General features: G+C 34.9%; 1 protein-coding gene across 2 annotated transcripts in view; it reads left to right on the top strand.

Annotated features, from left to right (window-relative positions):
* Positions 1–3,479: 3,479 nt before the first annotated feature.
* Positions 3,480–18,867, top strand: part of LOC128234502 (nicastrin-like) — a 44,469-nt gene continuing 29,081 nt past the window's right edge. For both annotated transcript variants that reach the window (XM_052948759.1, XM_052948760.1), the window contains exons 1-8: positions 3,480–3,563; positions 6,205–6,309; positions 6,780–6,903; positions 8,638–8,771; positions 10,071–10,213; positions 11,977–12,228; positions 12,832–12,990; positions 13,902–14,102. In XM_052948759.1, the coding sequence (XP_052804719.1) occupies positions 3,509–3,563; positions 6,205–6,309; positions 6,780–6,903; positions 8,638–8,771; positions 10,071–10,213; positions 11,977–12,228; positions 12,832–12,990; positions 13,902–14,102 (1,173 nt within the window). In that variant the 5' untranslated portion in view covers positions 3,480–3,508. The remainder of the gene's footprint in view (positions 3,564–6,204; positions 6,310–6,779; positions 6,904–8,637; positions 8,772–10,070; positions 10,214–11,976; positions 12,229–12,831; positions 12,991–13,901; positions 14,103–18,867) is intronic.

Consider the following 18,867-nt stretch of genomic DNA (forward strand, 5'->3'; position numbering starts at 1 on the left):
CATACCTCACTGTAAAGGGGAAACCAAACACCAGGAATAAAATGCTCAATAAATATTGCTATATGACTCTCCTTTATATGTTTTAATGGCTATGAAAGGTACGGAGTCTTTTGAATGTTCAGCATGTTTTAATGTATAAAGGTATGTTTTACTTAGAGCGAATACAAATGAGTCCCAAATTTGACGATGTCTATGTAACGACCCGTTAATTTTATCTTTTCATGAAGATTAACGCGCGATTTTAGTCGATACATGGATAGGCCGACTGTTCATAACATTTTTTAAATAACAACGTTGTTAACTTCATCATTGTTAACTTTAAAATCGATTCTGCTCTTAAAAGTTTAAAGGATACACTTGTTTTCTGGTATATGTTTAAAAAGATGCGAGACAAATGTTTCAGCTGTACTTGTTTATAATTAAATAAATGAGCACATCATCAGATAGTTTAAGTTTACAACAATGTTGTTAATCACGTTGTTAAGTTCATTGTGTGTAGCTGTATTTTTTATGGATCGTTTGTATGTCGTGAATGAATGTATATGTTATATGCTTGTATAGTTAGAAAGTGGCGAGTCCGGCTTTTGTATAAGAGAGCTATTTATAGGTATATAACAGGCGCTTTATTTACCTAATTACCCGTGCTAACTTCCTAGACAAAATCACTTCTATCTCTTATTTATTCAGTCTATCACAATAATCTTGCAAGAGAGTATTTAATACACTGCTCCTGGCTTCTTTATTAATACGTATGAAGAAGTAAGATGGCATGAGATCAAATCAAGTAAGAATGTACGGAGTGAGCGTGGCGAACGAGCACTTCTTAATCATTAAGGTTTTACTTCAGGTCATCTTACTGACTTTGAATACAGCATCATTGGCTGACAGACCTTTGAACATTCGCGAAAGTTGAAATTCTTAACGATTAAGCACATATCTGCAATTTTATTGGCTGAAACTGTAGGATGAATTCTAAAAGCGAATAAAGAACCCCCGGTTATACGTGTTATATACTGGTAGATGAAACCGTTCACATGCATATGATAAAAACACTCACAAAACGGTATAGGAATTGCAGAGATATAGGTATGTATGCAGGTCGAACATTTCGAAAACCCACAGTTTTATCCCATATAGTTTCTTGGTCCGTTCACGTTGTCAATATCGTTGAATGCAGGGAATGTTATCATTATTATTTAGGCCTTAAACTGATTATTATTGGCTACATTGTTGAAGCATTGAGTTATTGCGGCAATTAAGAGGTCTAATTTAGCGATAGTGTTTGCGATGCCGAGACAAATCCACATGCGACAGATTGGAGCGGTCGATGGGAAATCCTATAAACCAAATAGTGAACATAAATCATATTAAATGTATTTAAAACAATTTCGTATTTAAATACTTAGGACTACGTTGTTACGATATCTGACCTGAAGAACCCTTTCTGATGTTCCACTCACTTTTAAGAGAAGTCCCAATACTTAACCATACCACTATTAACGCATGCGTATGAAAAAAAGTATGTTTGAGTGATCTTTAAAAGTGTATATCTTAACACGTTTACACCTTTTTTATAAATACAACCGCGCAATTTTGAATAATTTAAACATGAAGAGTTGGTCGACTCGATCGTGTCGGCGGTATGCACAGTCTGACTATACCCACGGAGGTTTGACTATACCCACAGGAAATACCATACTACAAGGGGTTTGACAAAACGCGATCGTACGATGATGAAAACACGACAGTACGATGATGAAAACGCGATAGTACGATGATGAGAACGCGACAGTACGATAATACGATGATGAAAACGCGATAGTACGATGGTGAAAACGCGATAGTACGATGATGAAAACGCGATAGTACGATGATGAAAACGCGATAGTACGATGGTGAAAACGCGATAGTACGATGATGAAAACTCGACAGTACGATGATGAAAACGCGACAGTACGATGATGAAAACTCGACAGTACGATGATGAAAACGCGATAGTACGATGATGAAAACTCGACAGTACGATGATGAAAACGCGATAGTACGATGATGAAAACTCGACAGTACGATGATGAAAACTCGACAGTACGATGATGAAAACGCGACAGTACGATGATGAAAACGCGATAGTACGATGATGAAAACACGACAGTACGATGATGAAAACTCGACAGTACGATGATAAAAACGCGACAGTACGATGATGAAAACTCGACAGTACGATGATGAAAACGCGACAGTACGATGATGAAAACACGACAGTACGATGATGAAAACGGGATAGAACGATGGTGAAAACGCGATAGTACGATGATGAAAACTCGACAGTACGATGATGAAAACGCGATAGTACGATGATGAAAACGCGACAGTACGATAATACGATGATGAAAACGCGAAATCACGATATAACGATGGTGAAAACGCGAAAGTACGATGGTGAAAACATGATAGTTTATCGCATTATCATAATGTTACTGTCTTGTTATCGCGTTTTTGTTATCGTAATATCGCGTTTTCATCATCGTTCGGTCGTGTTTTTACCATCGTAGTTTCGTGATTATGCGTTTTCATCATCGTCCTATCAAGTATCGCATTTCAGATCAACACATTCATAGGCGATGGCCCTTACGGCATTCCGTACTAAAGAGGCTGAGTCTCACCTGTTTTTTTTTTGGGGGGGGGGGGGGGCTCATGAGTTTTGATGGATTTTGGTTCATTTTGAGAATTGGGCATAACTTCTTATATATATCAAACAGGTTTTTGAGTCACACATTTGGAAGGGTAGGGGAAGTGTGGGGGGGGGTATTTTAGTATTTTTGGACTTCGTAATTTTTAGCTAGTCTGATTTTCTGTGCTTGGGTCACTTACAAGCAAACCGAGTATCAAAATTATCACTTTCAAACATTGGAAAACCTGTTCACTATCAATTGTACAATATGAAAAAAAAAAACAGTACAGAAGTTAATTTCTATATGCATGACATTCAATTTAGGAATCCGACCAATAAATAAGCCGGCCTTGTTAGCTAAATTAACCTTAATGTTAAATTTTAATGCCAACTTCTGGATCCATTTGAGAACTACCTGGTTTCTGATTAGCTTAAATTTAAGTCCAAAATTATTTCATACAAGAAATGTTAGTTTGTTCTTTATTTCAACTGAAATCATAAACAATTTTAAACTTTTCGTGAGGAACTCTCTCTTTTCGGTTCAAAATTCCGATGGATGTGGTGACGTGTTACTGTTTGATGTACATGTATTTCGAAATTAGTATATTCATCGTTTCCAATTTACCCTATATTTCCAATTCATTTTATGATTTCCTGCAAGAGCAGTTATTCTTATATCAAACATATTATACAACATTTAAAAATGAGTTTCTGCCATAGCAAAAGTCGAGAACAATGACCGTTTAATTATGACCGTTTCTTATGTAGACGTTATTACTAAAAAGCCATTATACAGTACAATATTTTACAACCAATGCGGAAGACAAACAACAAAAAATGAAATTGAAAGATATCTTAGCATTTTGTGTCATAAATCTAATGTGTTACAGAGGTAAGCTGTCTTTTAGAAGTTTTTTTCTTAGCTGATACAATAATTCCAAGCAGTTGATAGTTTCGTTTTTCTGTATCACCAAAAAAATGTCTGAAGTAGACATCATTTCGGACACACAATTTGTGACAATGGATGAATCATCATGTGCTTATCGGTATAAAAGACCATTTGCCAGTTTAAACCATAAGCTCTGTCAAGAAAGCATAGTGCTAGTGTTTTGATGGCTGTTTGTCCAAGTCCAGCACTTGGCCACTCCCAGCTTTACTTAGTCCATATAAACATCCACCTCAGATTCGTGACAATTTTTGCTTTGGTCAATTGTGTCTCTATGCGTCCATATCGCACTTGTTGTTTTCCTAGCCAAGAATGTCAGATCCAATTGCTAAGTATATTGAGCAAAAAGATAACAGGCACCTGCTTGATAGTTAAAAAATGGCGATGCTTTGTTGACAGATCGATCTGAATTTGTGTTTCATGAAACACTAAGTCAATAAGTGTAATAAGAGAAAGGTGTTGGCTAAAAATAATTTATGTGTAACTTTGGAGTTTTTATTTAACAATGCAGTGCTATATATTGTTGAGTTACAGTTGAAGGATATATTTTACATTTGTATGGATCATTCGACTTGTGGCATTTAGGGAACAAAATGAATATCCAAATGTTAAAAAAAGTTCCTACACATGCATTATTGTGGCTAAGCTTTACTAAACTGGTGTGAGGAGTAGGTTCCAAATAAAAGTAGTGAACAGATTTCTAATGATTTATTGTACGGCAAATTTAGACATACCAATCGTTATGTCGCCTTTTTGGGCCATTCATTCTGATTTGTATTCTGAGTTAAAACATATTTCCTCTTTTAAAAAACAAGCCACATTACCATTATCATTATATGCTATTTGGTATTAGTTATGTGCAAGAAAAGTCCATAACAAACGAACAGTAACGTCAGTTATGAGTTTAAAGGTGTTTTTCATTTCTTACTGTCAAACCAAGACGGTTTATACATGAAGGGCACCTGCAGCTCACAATGATTTATAACATGCACCTTACCTGGGTCCTCAGGTACCAAAATTAATTACAGTACACTCAATGAGTGCCTACTTTCCTCGATAGCGGGTAAAACTGTTTGCCTTGCTGAAATCCCCCGAGTTTCTATGAGTGGCAGTTTAACTGCAGAGTTTAAAATGAGCGGTAGCGAGGGAAATGCCAATGGTACGATTTTATGACCCTGCGAGTCTAATCAGATATGCAAGAAATAATCTTGTTCTGAATTATTTTTTTATGCTAATGAAGTTATGTACATTGTAAATCCGTGGAGGGAAACAGAAAGTAGATCTCATTCGTTGAGTGTACAGTAACTATAAAAAATATATAAACCCTTTTTAAATAAAAACACAGTATGGGTACCGCTGGAAGACATATTTTACATATGTTTGAGATGCAAAAATGTTGTCTGTGTCATTAGAAGCTTTGTTTACATACTTCTCTTATTACAACTCATTATTTTTCAAAACACCCCCTGTTTTTTTATCCACCTATTTAGATGATTAGGGATAAGAGGAATCCTGTTTTACATGTCTATTATTTTAAGACTACCACAAAAATGGGCTTTCGATCAGTTTCAGGGAAATTTGATTATTATTTGGTAATTTGGTCACTTTTTAATGAAAAAAAGGATTTGCTTTTACTCCACAACTTTTAAATGTATAACCCTTGTAAAATATGTTTAAATTAGATTAAATTCCATTTTAATTTCTCAAAGAGTAATAATTTATTTTCAAATACACAAAGACATAAATTTGTTGCTAAAAAATAGTTCATTGTTTACACTATTAAGGCATTCCTCATAACTGGAAGGCAATGACTAGCACTTGCCCATCATTTTATACCTAATATAAGATTTAGATTTTAATTCAAACATTTTTTTCTGAAGGAACATTAAGCCAAGAGATCGATAAAAGTGTTTGATATTAATATTGACTTTGAATAGCTTCTGATAACATAAAAAAGGAACCAATGGCGCTGCATTCACTATTTAATTGACGGCAGGGAGTATGGGCGCTCAAGTCTGCCGATACCGATATTTGTCAAAAGACCCATGGGCGTTTATTAATATGGACTAGTGTTAGGAGAAACAGACAGAAACGCCTGAATTGTCATTTTGTTCATCAGTGGAAGAGTGTAATGTGCATTGTCAAGAACAAGCCACCCTGTTTCCTCAGTGTTGAGAGTGCCATGTATTCTGGCATTCTTGGTGTAAGCCTTTCACCTCGCACATTGTTTCCAGAACTAACTGCGTGATTGGTAGTTTCAATTGCTGTACTTCTGATCATGCTAGGAGTATATTTATCTGCAACCTACAACCTTTTAAAAGTCTGAAGTTACAGATACAGATATTATTATTTTCTTCATGTTAAACCAGATTCAATTGCAAACTTAAACGTTGTGTATGGGAAATTTCGGCTTGATCAAATTGACTTGATATTTTTTTATGTCGTATGAATAAACACACCATTACTGGTTTTTAATGTTTGATTGGTTAAGTCTTCAATATTGACTGGCAAAAAAAAGATAAATGAACCAACTTCAAGAGTTAACATTCATACCAAGATGTTTATAATTTACACTCTGACTTTTCAGTTTATTCCGAGAGAACAAAGGGAAAAATATATTACGAGATTAATGCAAAATCTGGATTGGCTTGCATACGGCGTATGAATGGCACGCACCAAATTGGATGTACATGTGAGTATAATTGCTTTACACTATTATTATGAGGACTTGAGAATTATAAAAAGGTAGTTTTAATTACAAAAAAAATATTTTGGAAGTCTCTAATTTAAATACATGTATACGGAAAGTTGAATCTCAGGAATGACAAAATAATCAACATTATAATTTAAGCTTTTTTAAAATACTTGTCTTTTGACACTTGCTTTGAGGAATTTTTAAAAATACTTTAATAATAAAAAATACTTTAATAATAATAGTAATCCATTATTGATAAATTATATGTTGTTTTTACCCAGCACTCCATACCTTAAGAAGCGGTCTTTTGGGCTATCGTGTCGCTACCAAAGTTCTCTGCCAATAATAAATATTGTAGACCACTCAAAATGGACACACAAGTGCCTTATTTGGTGTCTTCAAAATGAGGGATTTCACAGAATGTATAACTTAAGTATTAAATAAGTTTCACGTTTTTATTTTTCCAGCTGATCCAAAGGGGAATGTTGGCATTGTCCACTATATTGAAGACGAGAGTGATATACATTGGCTGATAAAAAGTGGTCCTCACCAGCCATATGCCGTTTTGCTTAAAGCCACCAACTTCACTAGGTACAGTAGATTATAACTTGCCTTATACTACATTTGGGTTATAATTATGCAAAGCAGTAGATATTGTTGTCCTGATTGTTCAGACTTTGTTTAAGTTAACAAAGTGATTAATGACATCATTGTTTATACTTAAACATGAAAGATTTGATCATGTGCCCACATATTTAAATATGTTCAGTTTAAACAGTTGCCTCAAAGTAAACTCAGAGAGGTGATTATAAGTATCTTCCATGGTCGAGAGTGTAAGATAGGTTCATTCAGATCTGAGCGTAGGGTGTTTTGCGGATCGAGGTTTACCGAGTTTCCGCAAAACACCCTGTGCACGGGTCGAGATGAGCCTATCTTACACTATGGTAGATGCCTTTTCTCCCACCTCAGTTAAACAAAATTAAGTGAAATGTATTTTTTGCTGAAACTCTTTTGTGCTTAGTGAAACTTATTGCATATGGATATGCGATAATTTGTGGTTGCCATGGATATGCGCGCAGTGATTCAGATTATGTTAATAGTCAAATCGGTCTTTAAATAGTTCTAAGGAGAGTGAAGCATTTTTTATTTTAAGGTGCGTGAGAACTGTTTTATGGTAAAATATGAAGCGAGAAATAATTAATTAGCGGTTTAAATATTGCCACAAAACAAGGTTTCCATGATGCTACAGACAACAGTCTTCAACAAGGGAGGTAATTACAATGTGATGACCATTAAAAAGGAGTTCCATACGGGCATTTTATCTTCGCCCGTGGGCAAGATAAGAATTTCGAGCATGGTTAAATTATTGGATCTACTTATCTGAGGTGGGAGAAACAAAATAATGTGGACTTTTCTTAAAACTTTGAATGCATTGCTCTAGGTATATTCCCCAGGCTGGATATTTAGATTTTTGTCTAAAATGCTAACAACTTGAACAAATGTTTGGCCAATTGTAAAGGCTTTTTAAGCCCTCTACAGAGCTTATATTTGTCCTTTTTGGAAAATATTTTAATTCTAACACTACGGTGCATTTAATCTTTCTGGTAACATTATGGAAAGTCACCTGCTGTTATGGTTACGTTAGATTTATAATTTGATTGAAAATTCAAATTTCATGTCCATGTATAATTTGAATAATAAGAATTTCAATGTAATAGACTTAAAATCCTGAATCAATAAATGAAATGCCAAATTGCTCCTTTTAAGGAAAAGCCATGCATTGAAAAAAAAAACTGTGGTACATACTTTGAAATAGGCATTATGACAGGCGGTGCAAATAAAAAAGTAAATGATTGATCTGACTTTTGTGTCTTCAGTTGAAATGGACAATTTCTTCATGAGTATGGACCTTATTTTAAAGAATTACCATTCTACTTAAGTATACTAATGATTTCAAACAATGCTTGCATAGTTTCCCAGATGTTTTTAATGTTAATTTAATTCATCATGAACATGTGCTTTGGATACCCTGACATGGCTGTTTTTAAATTAATGTAAATTCCACACAAATTTTGTAAAATTCACTAACAGTCACACAGATCATTGATCATTGTCTTATATTTGTTTAAAGATATTTGAAAATATATTTTACAAACAAATGGAAACTAGACATTTCTTAATTGATTTAAGGAAACAGGACATTGCATTGACTTTAATGTTTCATGTTTTTACACATTTTGAAGGATAAAAGCATTACGTTATATCATGTCACATTAAACAACTTCGCTATAGCCCATCGAAATTTATCTTTCTGCACTTTAACAGGACAAATTTGATGCTGTTGAAGGACTCAGGGAAAGTGAATGGCTTCATGATAATGCACAATTCGTCCATTGATCCAATACCAGATCTACCTGAGGGCTTTTCTCCTGACTCCACATGTCCAAATGATGCATACGGTAAATTTGATTTTAAGTCATTGTAAATTTACAACATAATGTTTACACTTCAAATTTCATTTTGTAAATGAACTGCCTTTCAGCAATTGTGAATATTTTCCAATGAATGCAACATCTTTGGATGTGTTTGGATCGCGATTCTTCACATAACAATATATACATGTAAGTTGAAAATTGTTTATCTTGTTATTGTTTGTATTGTGTCAGCAGGTCCCAAAAACTTAAATCAACATATTAGAAAGAGTTTTAAGGTCGGGTCGTCCTATTTACGGAATGGGTGAGAAAGAATTAAGTGTAAGTTTTTCTTAAATGAAATAAATTTTTGAATAAAATAAGGACTTTTGGTGTAAATATAAGTAATGAAACACTTTAACCAGCCCAACTGCATTCATACCCCAATAATGACATCAATCCCACAATCTATTTTGTTATTGCAAACTGCATGGTAATTATAACACAATTCTGAATTTGAGTTAAATTAGAACAATAGGAACTACAGTGGCAGGCCTATGAATACTAAAACAGAAACTACAGGTGCAGGCCTATGAATTTTTAAATATAAACAAAATGGGCAGGCCAATGAATGTTAAAATATGAAAAATAGGGGCAGGCCTATGAATGTTAAAATATGAAAAATAGGTGCAGGCCTATGAATGTTGAAATATGAAAAATAGGGGCAGGCATTGGAATAATGATGTAAGAACTGAACATGCAGTATAAGTGCCATCATACAAGAAGTATGAACAGCTGGACTTTTGTCTCAGGTCAGTTGTTGAGAGGATTCCAAATTTGAATTGTGTTTGTTAGACTGTTTTTCATTGACTATATGCAATACGCATGGTTTGCCGACTCCAAGCAAATTTATAAATAGAAAACCACAACACGGCTCTGATTGGCTGAAAGTTACGCTGTCTGCACTCAGAATCTGGGGGATTGAACCAGAGTATTGTACCCATAGCATCATCGCTCTGGTCCTAATTTCTCGAAACTTCTTAACCTTTACAGGCTTAAGTACCTTAATTGAATAAGTCAAAACACATGCTTGAATTGGATTTTGATTAAGGATAAATGGTTTATAATGATTATCATAACAATTATTCCAATCTAAAGTATAAAAACTCTTAAAGAAGTAAATATTACGCAAACTATTTGAATACAAAAATAGTGAGCTTAGCTTAATCCTGTTATAAGGGACTTAATTGAAATGGTCTTACATCGTATTTGACCTGTCCTTGCTTGTTTTCACCAATTAACCAAGTAATGAAGTAGAACTACATATAGTATTCTCAATGTCTTCAGGTTTCTACAACAACCACAGTGAATATAGACAGTGTTCTAAAGTGGAGTGGAACCCATACGGGAATGGCCTCATGTGGACAGACATCAGTCTGCCAGTGTTTATATTGAATAATGCTACTGATATTGATTTCATCATCAATAAGGTAAGATTTTGTATTTCATTTTATTTTTGAAATTGTTAACTTTTTAGCTAGACTAGACTTTTTCAAGAATAAGGCGAACTTTACTTCTCCCTCTGGTATCAGCGTTGTTATCACACCTTGGTTAAGGTTGTGCATGTAATCATATTTAAGTCAATATCTCAGAAAATACATCATGTACTGCATTGAAACTTTAGACATTTGTTCCCAACTATCAAACCTACTACTGTGAAATCATTAATGTTCGTGGGGCATTAATGTTCGTGGTTTTCGTGGGTTGGGTGATCCACGAATTCAAGATCCCACGAAATATAAACCCTTTATTCACTTTTTCAATTGCCTTGTTGCGTACATACTCTAGTATATTCTTTACAGAGGTCGCAGTATACAGTGTTAAAACCTGTCTCACTGTATAACTTACGATCATTATTCTGTTAATATATTATAACTGCCTTTAACAAATAATGAACCAAATCAATTAAATGTGTTTTATGCAGCAAATGACAGTTATAAGCACGTGCTGAAAATCTCCAAAATTACAAGATGTGCGTGATGAGTGTCCATACTCGATTTTTTTTATTTAATAAAATAATTAATCGATTACTAGTATATTGAAGGTTACTAAGCACCGAACGTGACAATATACGCACCTTTTCGATGTTTTCACAGTTTGCAAAATTCTTAATTGGCATTCAATGGCTTCCCCTATCTGTATTTATGATCAGGGTACATCTTCTTTTATTACCTTTATTCCCAATTAAATCGATAAGTGACATGGGTATATGCACTAATTGGCATGTCGTACCTTATTAGCGAGTGTCATAAACTGAGTGACGTAGAAGACGGAAATCACGGACCAGCGCGTGGATATTATGCAGACGATCTAGGACGATCGCATCTTCGATTATTTTTTTCAAAAATGAAAATCCACGAATTCAAGTACCCACGAAATTGTATTTTTTTGGCAAACCACGAAATTTCATGCCCACGAACATTAATGATTTCACAGTAAATTAATCAGGTTGGTAAATTCTATCTTGCACATCATGCAAATTATTGCCCTTTCAACAACTGCCCTTTATTTGTATAAATTGCAAATAATGGTCCAGGACCTTTATTTTTCCACTTACAAATTCTGGTTAAGGATTTGCATGTAGCAACATAAAGTCAATATTTTAGCAAATGCATCATGTTTTTTATCGAAACTTTAGACATGTGTTCCAAACCATCCAACCAAATTAAATAAGTAAGATAACTCTATCTTATATATATGTAAGTAATTGCCCTTTATTATTTGACTTGAAAATTCTGGATAAGGTTTTGCATGTAAGAACACTTAAGCTAATATTCCAGCAACCGTTTGATCTATTGCATTGATACTTTACACAATGGTGCTCAGCCATCAAATATACTTAAATGATCAACTTCCATTACTCTATTTTGCATAAATTATACAATGCAAACTATGGCCTTTAACATTTGATTTAGATATAGTCTGGTTAAGTTTTACATGTAACTTTATTTAAGTCAATATCAGATTATCTCAGCAAATACTGTATGTATTGCATTGAAACAAGGGTTCTCAATCATCCATTAAACCCTATTAATCAAGTTAGATAACTTGAAATTTGAAATAATGCTATTTATTGTTTTTCTTAGATTTTCTGGTTAGATTTTGCATGTAATCTAATTTAACAGTGACTATTAAGAGTCATGTCAAGCAGTAGAGTAGTCCACAGTTTACATAACTCTCTTCAACTTTTCAGTGTTATAAAAAATTCAACGAACCAATATCAGGGAGTCCACGGGAATATCCACTGTGTGCGGTTCAGCTCAAGAGCCGTATGGACGGTGCAAAGGACGCAGAAACATGTATACGGCGTACACGACATCAGATGAACCTCCAGCCGGACAGATATTGCGATCCGCTAGGGGATAAAAATGTCTTTGCTACAGTGAAGGCCACAAATGATACTAAGGATCATCCCGATCGCAGTATTATTGTTGCTGCTACAAGGGTAAGTCTTGGTTCTCGATGGTTTAAAGGTACTAGAGTCCAGATAGTCCCAAAATCCGCAATTTCAGTATTTCATCAAGACAAGCCTCTCACTGTCAATACCAGCTAGTATGAGGCCAATATTACATCACTTAACATAATTAAAAAGAAACACTCCATCGATGTGTTCAAACTTAAAGTCTATCATATCGTCAAATTTGACATGTACAGAAAAACCCTACACATTTATAAAAGAAACTATCCGTTAATTAAATTTAAATAAATAACAAACCATTGTTTTTCATTAAAATTTTATTGACATATTGTTTCTGTTATAAGTGTGTGCTGTTTTTATTGTTATTTAACTTCGTAAACAGAAAGTTTTGTTTATTTAAATTTGTTCTTGATGAAACACTGCCCTTGTTTTTCATCATTGCAATAATAAAACATCCTTTAAATATACAACTTATTATTAAATAGCAGCAATAAGTAGAAAATTCATCAAATCGAAAAAAATCGAATTGACATGTTTGATATAGGAATCTAATTAAATCGAGCTATAAGTGAATAGCTGCAGCTCGATCAATCAGTATCTCGCATATAAGATGTTGCTATATCGGTTTAGATGGATTCCTTCTCCATGTTTGAAACCTATCCTGGTGACGACTCCCAGGTGTCTGGTATCGTGGCGCTACTGGCGGCGGCCGAGGCAATCGGGAAGATTAAGGATAATATAAACAACTCACCCTCCTCGTATGATATAATGTTCACTTTCTTTACCGGGGTGAGTATTAACCACACTTATGTTTTTTCTAGCTTACCTGGGGCGGTATTCATTAAACTATATAGTCATTTCTTAACCTAAGTCACTTTCCTAATTTTAGTTTCTCTTCTTCCATATGAAATGAAATAAAGTTTTTAATACATAATTTTCATAAAATTTCCCATAAAAAATCATACTTTAATGTTAAAAACACTTATATTTCTTTTAATGAACTCTGAAAGTATTGAGAAATTGACTTATGTTAGGAAAGGACTTAAGACGTTTATGAATACGGCCCCTGATGTTGTTTTATCAAAGAAAGCAATGTACTGGGGTAATAGCAATTACCACCTTCACACAAGATCTTCATCATAACTACATGTAGCTAAATTTCTTACTTTTATCTTGAACCTACTAATTAAAGATTTGTTTATCGGGATCATCATTAAGATAAGTTATGTAAAGTCTGAAAACTCAAAATATACCATAAAGATAATAATAATGAGCTTAAAACCCTGTTATATTGTCTAAAATAATTTGAGAAATTGGGGTCTGGATGTCTTGGGAGTCAAACAAGATGGTTGTTGGTCATATAACTATGAAAAATTTATTCTGCGTTAAACATTATCTGGCTGGTAGGTTTTGGTCATCGAAGACTGAAAAAACAACAATCTATATATGCCTTATAGCCTTATATAGTACAGCAGTTATACTGTTGTTTTTCTCTCCCAGGTATGAGATTGTTCCCAGAATTCATGATCAAATGGCCCCCAGTTTGTTCTACCTTACTTTCAAATGTAGATTTATTTGTGAGATGCATTGCTAATAACGAAATTTAAAAACTTCAAAACTTGTTTTACAGAAAGAATAGTGTATTCTCCTTTTTAAAAGTAAACAAAAGAATGATATTTCTTTGACATTTGCCTTTTCAGGAAGCGTTTGACTACATAGGTTCGGGCCGAATGGTTTACGACATGCAAACAAAAAATTTCCCAGAATCACGCAACAAGAAGATTAATCTCAACACTATATCCCACTTTGTGGAGGTTAACCAGCTGGCATACAGGGATAATGGGAAACTATGGATTCACACTGATCCAGTAACAAGGCCACAATCAGATGTCAACAATGAGGTATAGAATTGGAAATAAATTGGGTGTTTAAGGGGTTAAATTACAGTCTGCAAACTAAAATTTTTGGCCTATAATCTTAACAAATCCATAGGCCTGAATCATATTTCCTAGGCCCCCCAAAAAGATTGTAAAAAATGAAGAAAAATAACAAGTTTGACCACTTCATAGAGTATTTAATGCTTTTCTCTTGTAAAAAAAGACATCAAAGAAAACACATGGTCCTCCGACAGCAATCTCCACATCATCATCAGCATCTGAGTCCTCGGAGTCTAAGGTGTCAATGTTCTTCCTCTGAAACATTCATATTTATTATGTCTGTCAGAGGAATTGATGACTTTTAGTAACATATACAGTTCAAATATGTAGGTTATTTTGTAATAATTTCCTTACTACCGTAAATGACTGGTTATAAGACACACTTTTTTCCCTCAGATTTCTATGTTAAAAATGCCTGCATCTTACAAACAGTAAGAAGCTTTTGACATTTTTTTCTGAGGTCAATTTCAGGCCAAAATTGGCTCTTTTTCGAAATAAGAAATTCAGAAAAAAATAGAATCAGAATTGGTATTTTTCAACATACGGTATACAACTGACCGATTTATAGTCTGTTGATGAAACCCTAACAAAAGTGACAAGATCACACCCATCGGATTAAGACGACCATCTGCTTTGTTTCGCTTTGATGAACACTCGATATCTTCTAATTGGCAAACAAAATTTCACCTATGAACACATGTATTGTCATCAAATGGCAGATAACTTAAAACATGGGATTATTAAAAGGGTGTAAACAGTGACGCATTGTAATTCTATGACACGCTTTAGGATTCGGATATTCCATTTAGCGGACATGAAAAAGAAAAGGGATTATATGTAAAATAAAGCAAGTAATTGTCCAAAACAAATCATAGGCCCCCCAGGGGTACTGATTGCCGAAATTGACAGGCCTGACGGATTTTTTATACGCCACAAACATAGGGAGTGTGGCTTATTTCGCAGACTGAAATTAGGCATAAAATACATTTTTCATTGGCTAGGTGTTGTCTTAACATGCTTTATTACATAGGTCATGTGAAATTAGGCATAAAATACATTTTTCATTGGCTAGGTGTTGTCTTAACATGCTTTGTTACATAGGTCATGTGAAGATGTAAGTTAAGATCTTAATAGGCCCTTATTTCTTGAAACAGTCTTAAATGGACTCTCTCATGTTTTGGCACAATTTTTTTTCCCCTTGTTATGGATCTGAAAACACTTGTACTAAAAATGTTTAATTTTTGATACCGAAATAATAGAAAAATATGCAAGTATAAAAGAAAAATCCTGATTTATTGGGGAGTAAACCCACGCTTGCACAGTCAAGGAAAAATGGAAACTGACAACAAAACAGCAGGCACACAAGGACTCATACACAAACATAAGAAAACTTTTCCCCTTAAGTCCTTTGTTGAAAAGCTGTTCAAAATTGTGGACTGCAAAGACAATATTTAAGCATATGTCAATATTTGTTGAAGGGTTCCAGCCGTGTGTATTTTAGTTTTAACATTCCTAATGATTTACTACACTTTATTTTGTTTTACATAAAAGCTCACATCCCTCAGCTTATGTAAGAGTTTGTGTGGTCGAGCGGTTTTATTGTCAGCAGGGCTCTCACTAGGATGAAAATTTTGGGAGAAGTGACTTCTCCCTCCAGCCAAATTAGGGAGAAGTGAGGAGACTTTTAGGAGAAGTGATACTTCACCTTCACCATTGTTAAGATTTGATCATTCCCGTTACATGGTATACTATATAATTGGATGTTTTTGTCCATTGGATACCTTTTCTTATTGATATGAAATAAACACAGATAAATATAACACTTTTAATACAGTTGATCTGCTGTAACTGCCCTTCACTAACCGCTTGTACATCTGATACTCGGTTGTTATATCCATTTTGTTGGGCAGGTGGGACTCAAAGTGTGTTGCTAGTCGTTGAAGTTCCTCAACACCATATTTTGCCACTGAATCAGTGGCACAGATGTTTTCTGGGATGAGGACTTTCATGCTCTCTAGTATTTCGGTTTCACTGAATCTGTTCTCAAGGTTGTTCGTTAATTTATTAATGTAGTCAGGTGTTATTTGCTCAGGATCTTCTGTTGCTGTGTGTAATACCTCAGTTCAGGGGAAAAGCCAACATTGTCAGGTTCATCTTCACTCTCACTCTCACTGAACCCTTCAAATGTAAAGTTATTCCTGATGGCGTCATTCACTGACTTACAGTCTGACTCACTCAATGGTCTGGTGTTGGTCACTTTATTTCCCTCCACTTTACAAACTTGGATAATTTGTCAACAAATACACCATCAACCTCTATCAAATCCTTCAGACACTCACATGTGCTCATGACTACTGGCTTCACTGAACTAAAGTCCAAAGTATCTTTCTTGAATGTCTTAGACAAACGACTAATGAAGGGAAGTATATCCATCATCAGGTGTGTTATGGCAATGAACTTGAACTGGTTCACCTCATGAAGAAGACGTTTAGCAATAGGTTCAACTGTGGCCTCTCACTCTAGCACCATACACAAGGCTGGACATGTCTGGTAAACCACTTGAACTGCATGCTCTAGGCTTAACCATCTTACAGAATGGACCTCGGCAAACTTAAGTTCTGGTATATTTAGTAGGCTTTGGATGGCACGAAGTCTGTTCGACCGTAGAGCTGAATTGTTGAAGTATCTGAAGGTGCTTGCAATGGTCCTAGCGTACTCCTCCATGTGCGGAACAAGCTTTGCAGCCTACGAAGTTGCCAGCGCGGTTCTGTGAGCTGCACAGTGTACTCCAATGAGAGATGGGGAGTGTCCTTGAAGTAGTTTGACAACACCACCTGTCTTCCCTGTCATAACACTGGCACCGTCAGTTCCAATCCCCACCATTTTTGTAATGTCAAGTCCTTTGGCTTTGAGTTCTGACACCACTAATGACACAATAGTTTTAGCATTTGCTGAGCCTTCGCTGATCAGTTTATTTGACAGAAGGAAGTTGTTAAGACACACTGAGAATAAATGATTAGTCGTTTCTTGTTGCCCCTGTCAGTGCTTTCATCAATTGTTATTGAAAATACATCTGAATTCTTAATTGTCTGTACACTGTCTTCAAGGATGACTTGGGAAATAGCACTTTGAAGTTCAGAAACACTGTGGCTGGAAGTGTAGGACAGGTAGTCGGATATACCAAAATTAATCCCTATGAATTTAGCATAATCCACAACATGTTTCATCTCAACCTTTGGGAGCTCGCGTTTGGCAATATAGTAGGCTGTTTTAAGGAGGTTTAAGGCCATGTCATCATCCTTGGTAATTTTGGTGGCCAGTAGTTTCTGCATGGGCTTCTGTGAACTGAGTGATGATCGCTGGATTGCATTCAGATGTTGTTTTGCTGAAATATAAAAAAAAAAAAAATTCAATATCAATTTAACAAAAACTGTTTTAAAAATTGTATACTAACTAAACCTTTTTAATGAATTTGTTTATACGTCTATTAAATGGTGCTTATTCTTTTATTTTTCATTATTTATTCTCTTTCCCACCAATGTTTAATAGTTATACTTACATGTTGCATGGCTAGAGTGGTTTGTAGTTTTTCCTGGTTTTTCATGCCCAGTAGCATAGGCATTGTCAATTTTACATTCTCTACATAATTTACAATGCCAAAGTTTGTTCTCATCTTGAGTGTACCAGTCAAAAGATGCCTGATTCAATGCTTTTGAGAATTGACGTTTTGACGGTAATTCAATTTTGCTTGCAGCAGTCTCTATTTCTGTTACTTTACGTTTTGAGCCAGGTTTGGGCGATTTGCCCTTTAACCTAGATGCTACGGACATAACGGTATTGCCTAACCATTTTTCTACATAAGAATGATCGTAACGAAGGTCATAAATTGAAAATTTGAGATATTATTTATTTTACCTTTAATTATTTTCACTCGCGAAATGGCAACATTTAACAGTTTAAGATCCAAACAATAAGTTCAGAAGTCGCCGAAATATAATTAAATGTACTTACCCTCTACTCAACAACTTTTAGGGGACCATTTTACAGATATGGCCAACTTTTCGGGCCTATCGAGGTGTTAATTTATGCAATTATCGCCATAAAACAAACACATGTTTTCATTGTCACGCGCTATGACCACTTAGGCGACCACTTCGCCCAAGTTGCCCTCTCGCGAGAGCCCTGGTCAGTTTTTAGCTCACCTGAGCACGAAGATCGCCCTGTGTCCGTCGTCCGTCGTTGTCCTCCGTCCTCCGTCGTCAACAATTTGATTGTTATCAAGCTAGAGGTCACAATTTGGGCACTATCTTAATGAAACTTGGTCAGAATGCTACCCTCAATAAAATCTTGGATGAGTTCGATATTGGGTCATCCGGGGTTAAAAACTAGGTCACCAGGTCAAATTAAAGGAAAAGCTTGTTAACATTATAGAGGTCACATTTATGACTGTATCTTCAGGAAACTTGGTCAGAATGTTAATATTAATACTCTCTAGGTCAAGTTCGATTTTTGGTCATGTGCGGTCAAAAAGGTTACCAGTTCAAATTGAAGAAAAATCTTGTTAACACTCTAGAGGTCTCATTTATGACTGTATCTTCATGAAAGTTGGTCAGAATGTTTATATTAATAAGTTTCAAGTCAGGTTTAAAACTGGGTCATGTGCGGTCAAAAACTAGGTCATAAGGTCAAATTATAGGAAAAGCTTGTTAGCACTCTAGAGGTCACATTT

This window comes from Mya arenaria, chromosome 5 (genome assembly GCF_026914265.1).
Source record: "Mya arenaria isolate MELC-2E11 chromosome 5, ASM2691426v1".
NCBI lineage: Eukaryota > Metazoa > Mollusca > Bivalvia > Myida > Myidae > Mya > Mya arenaria.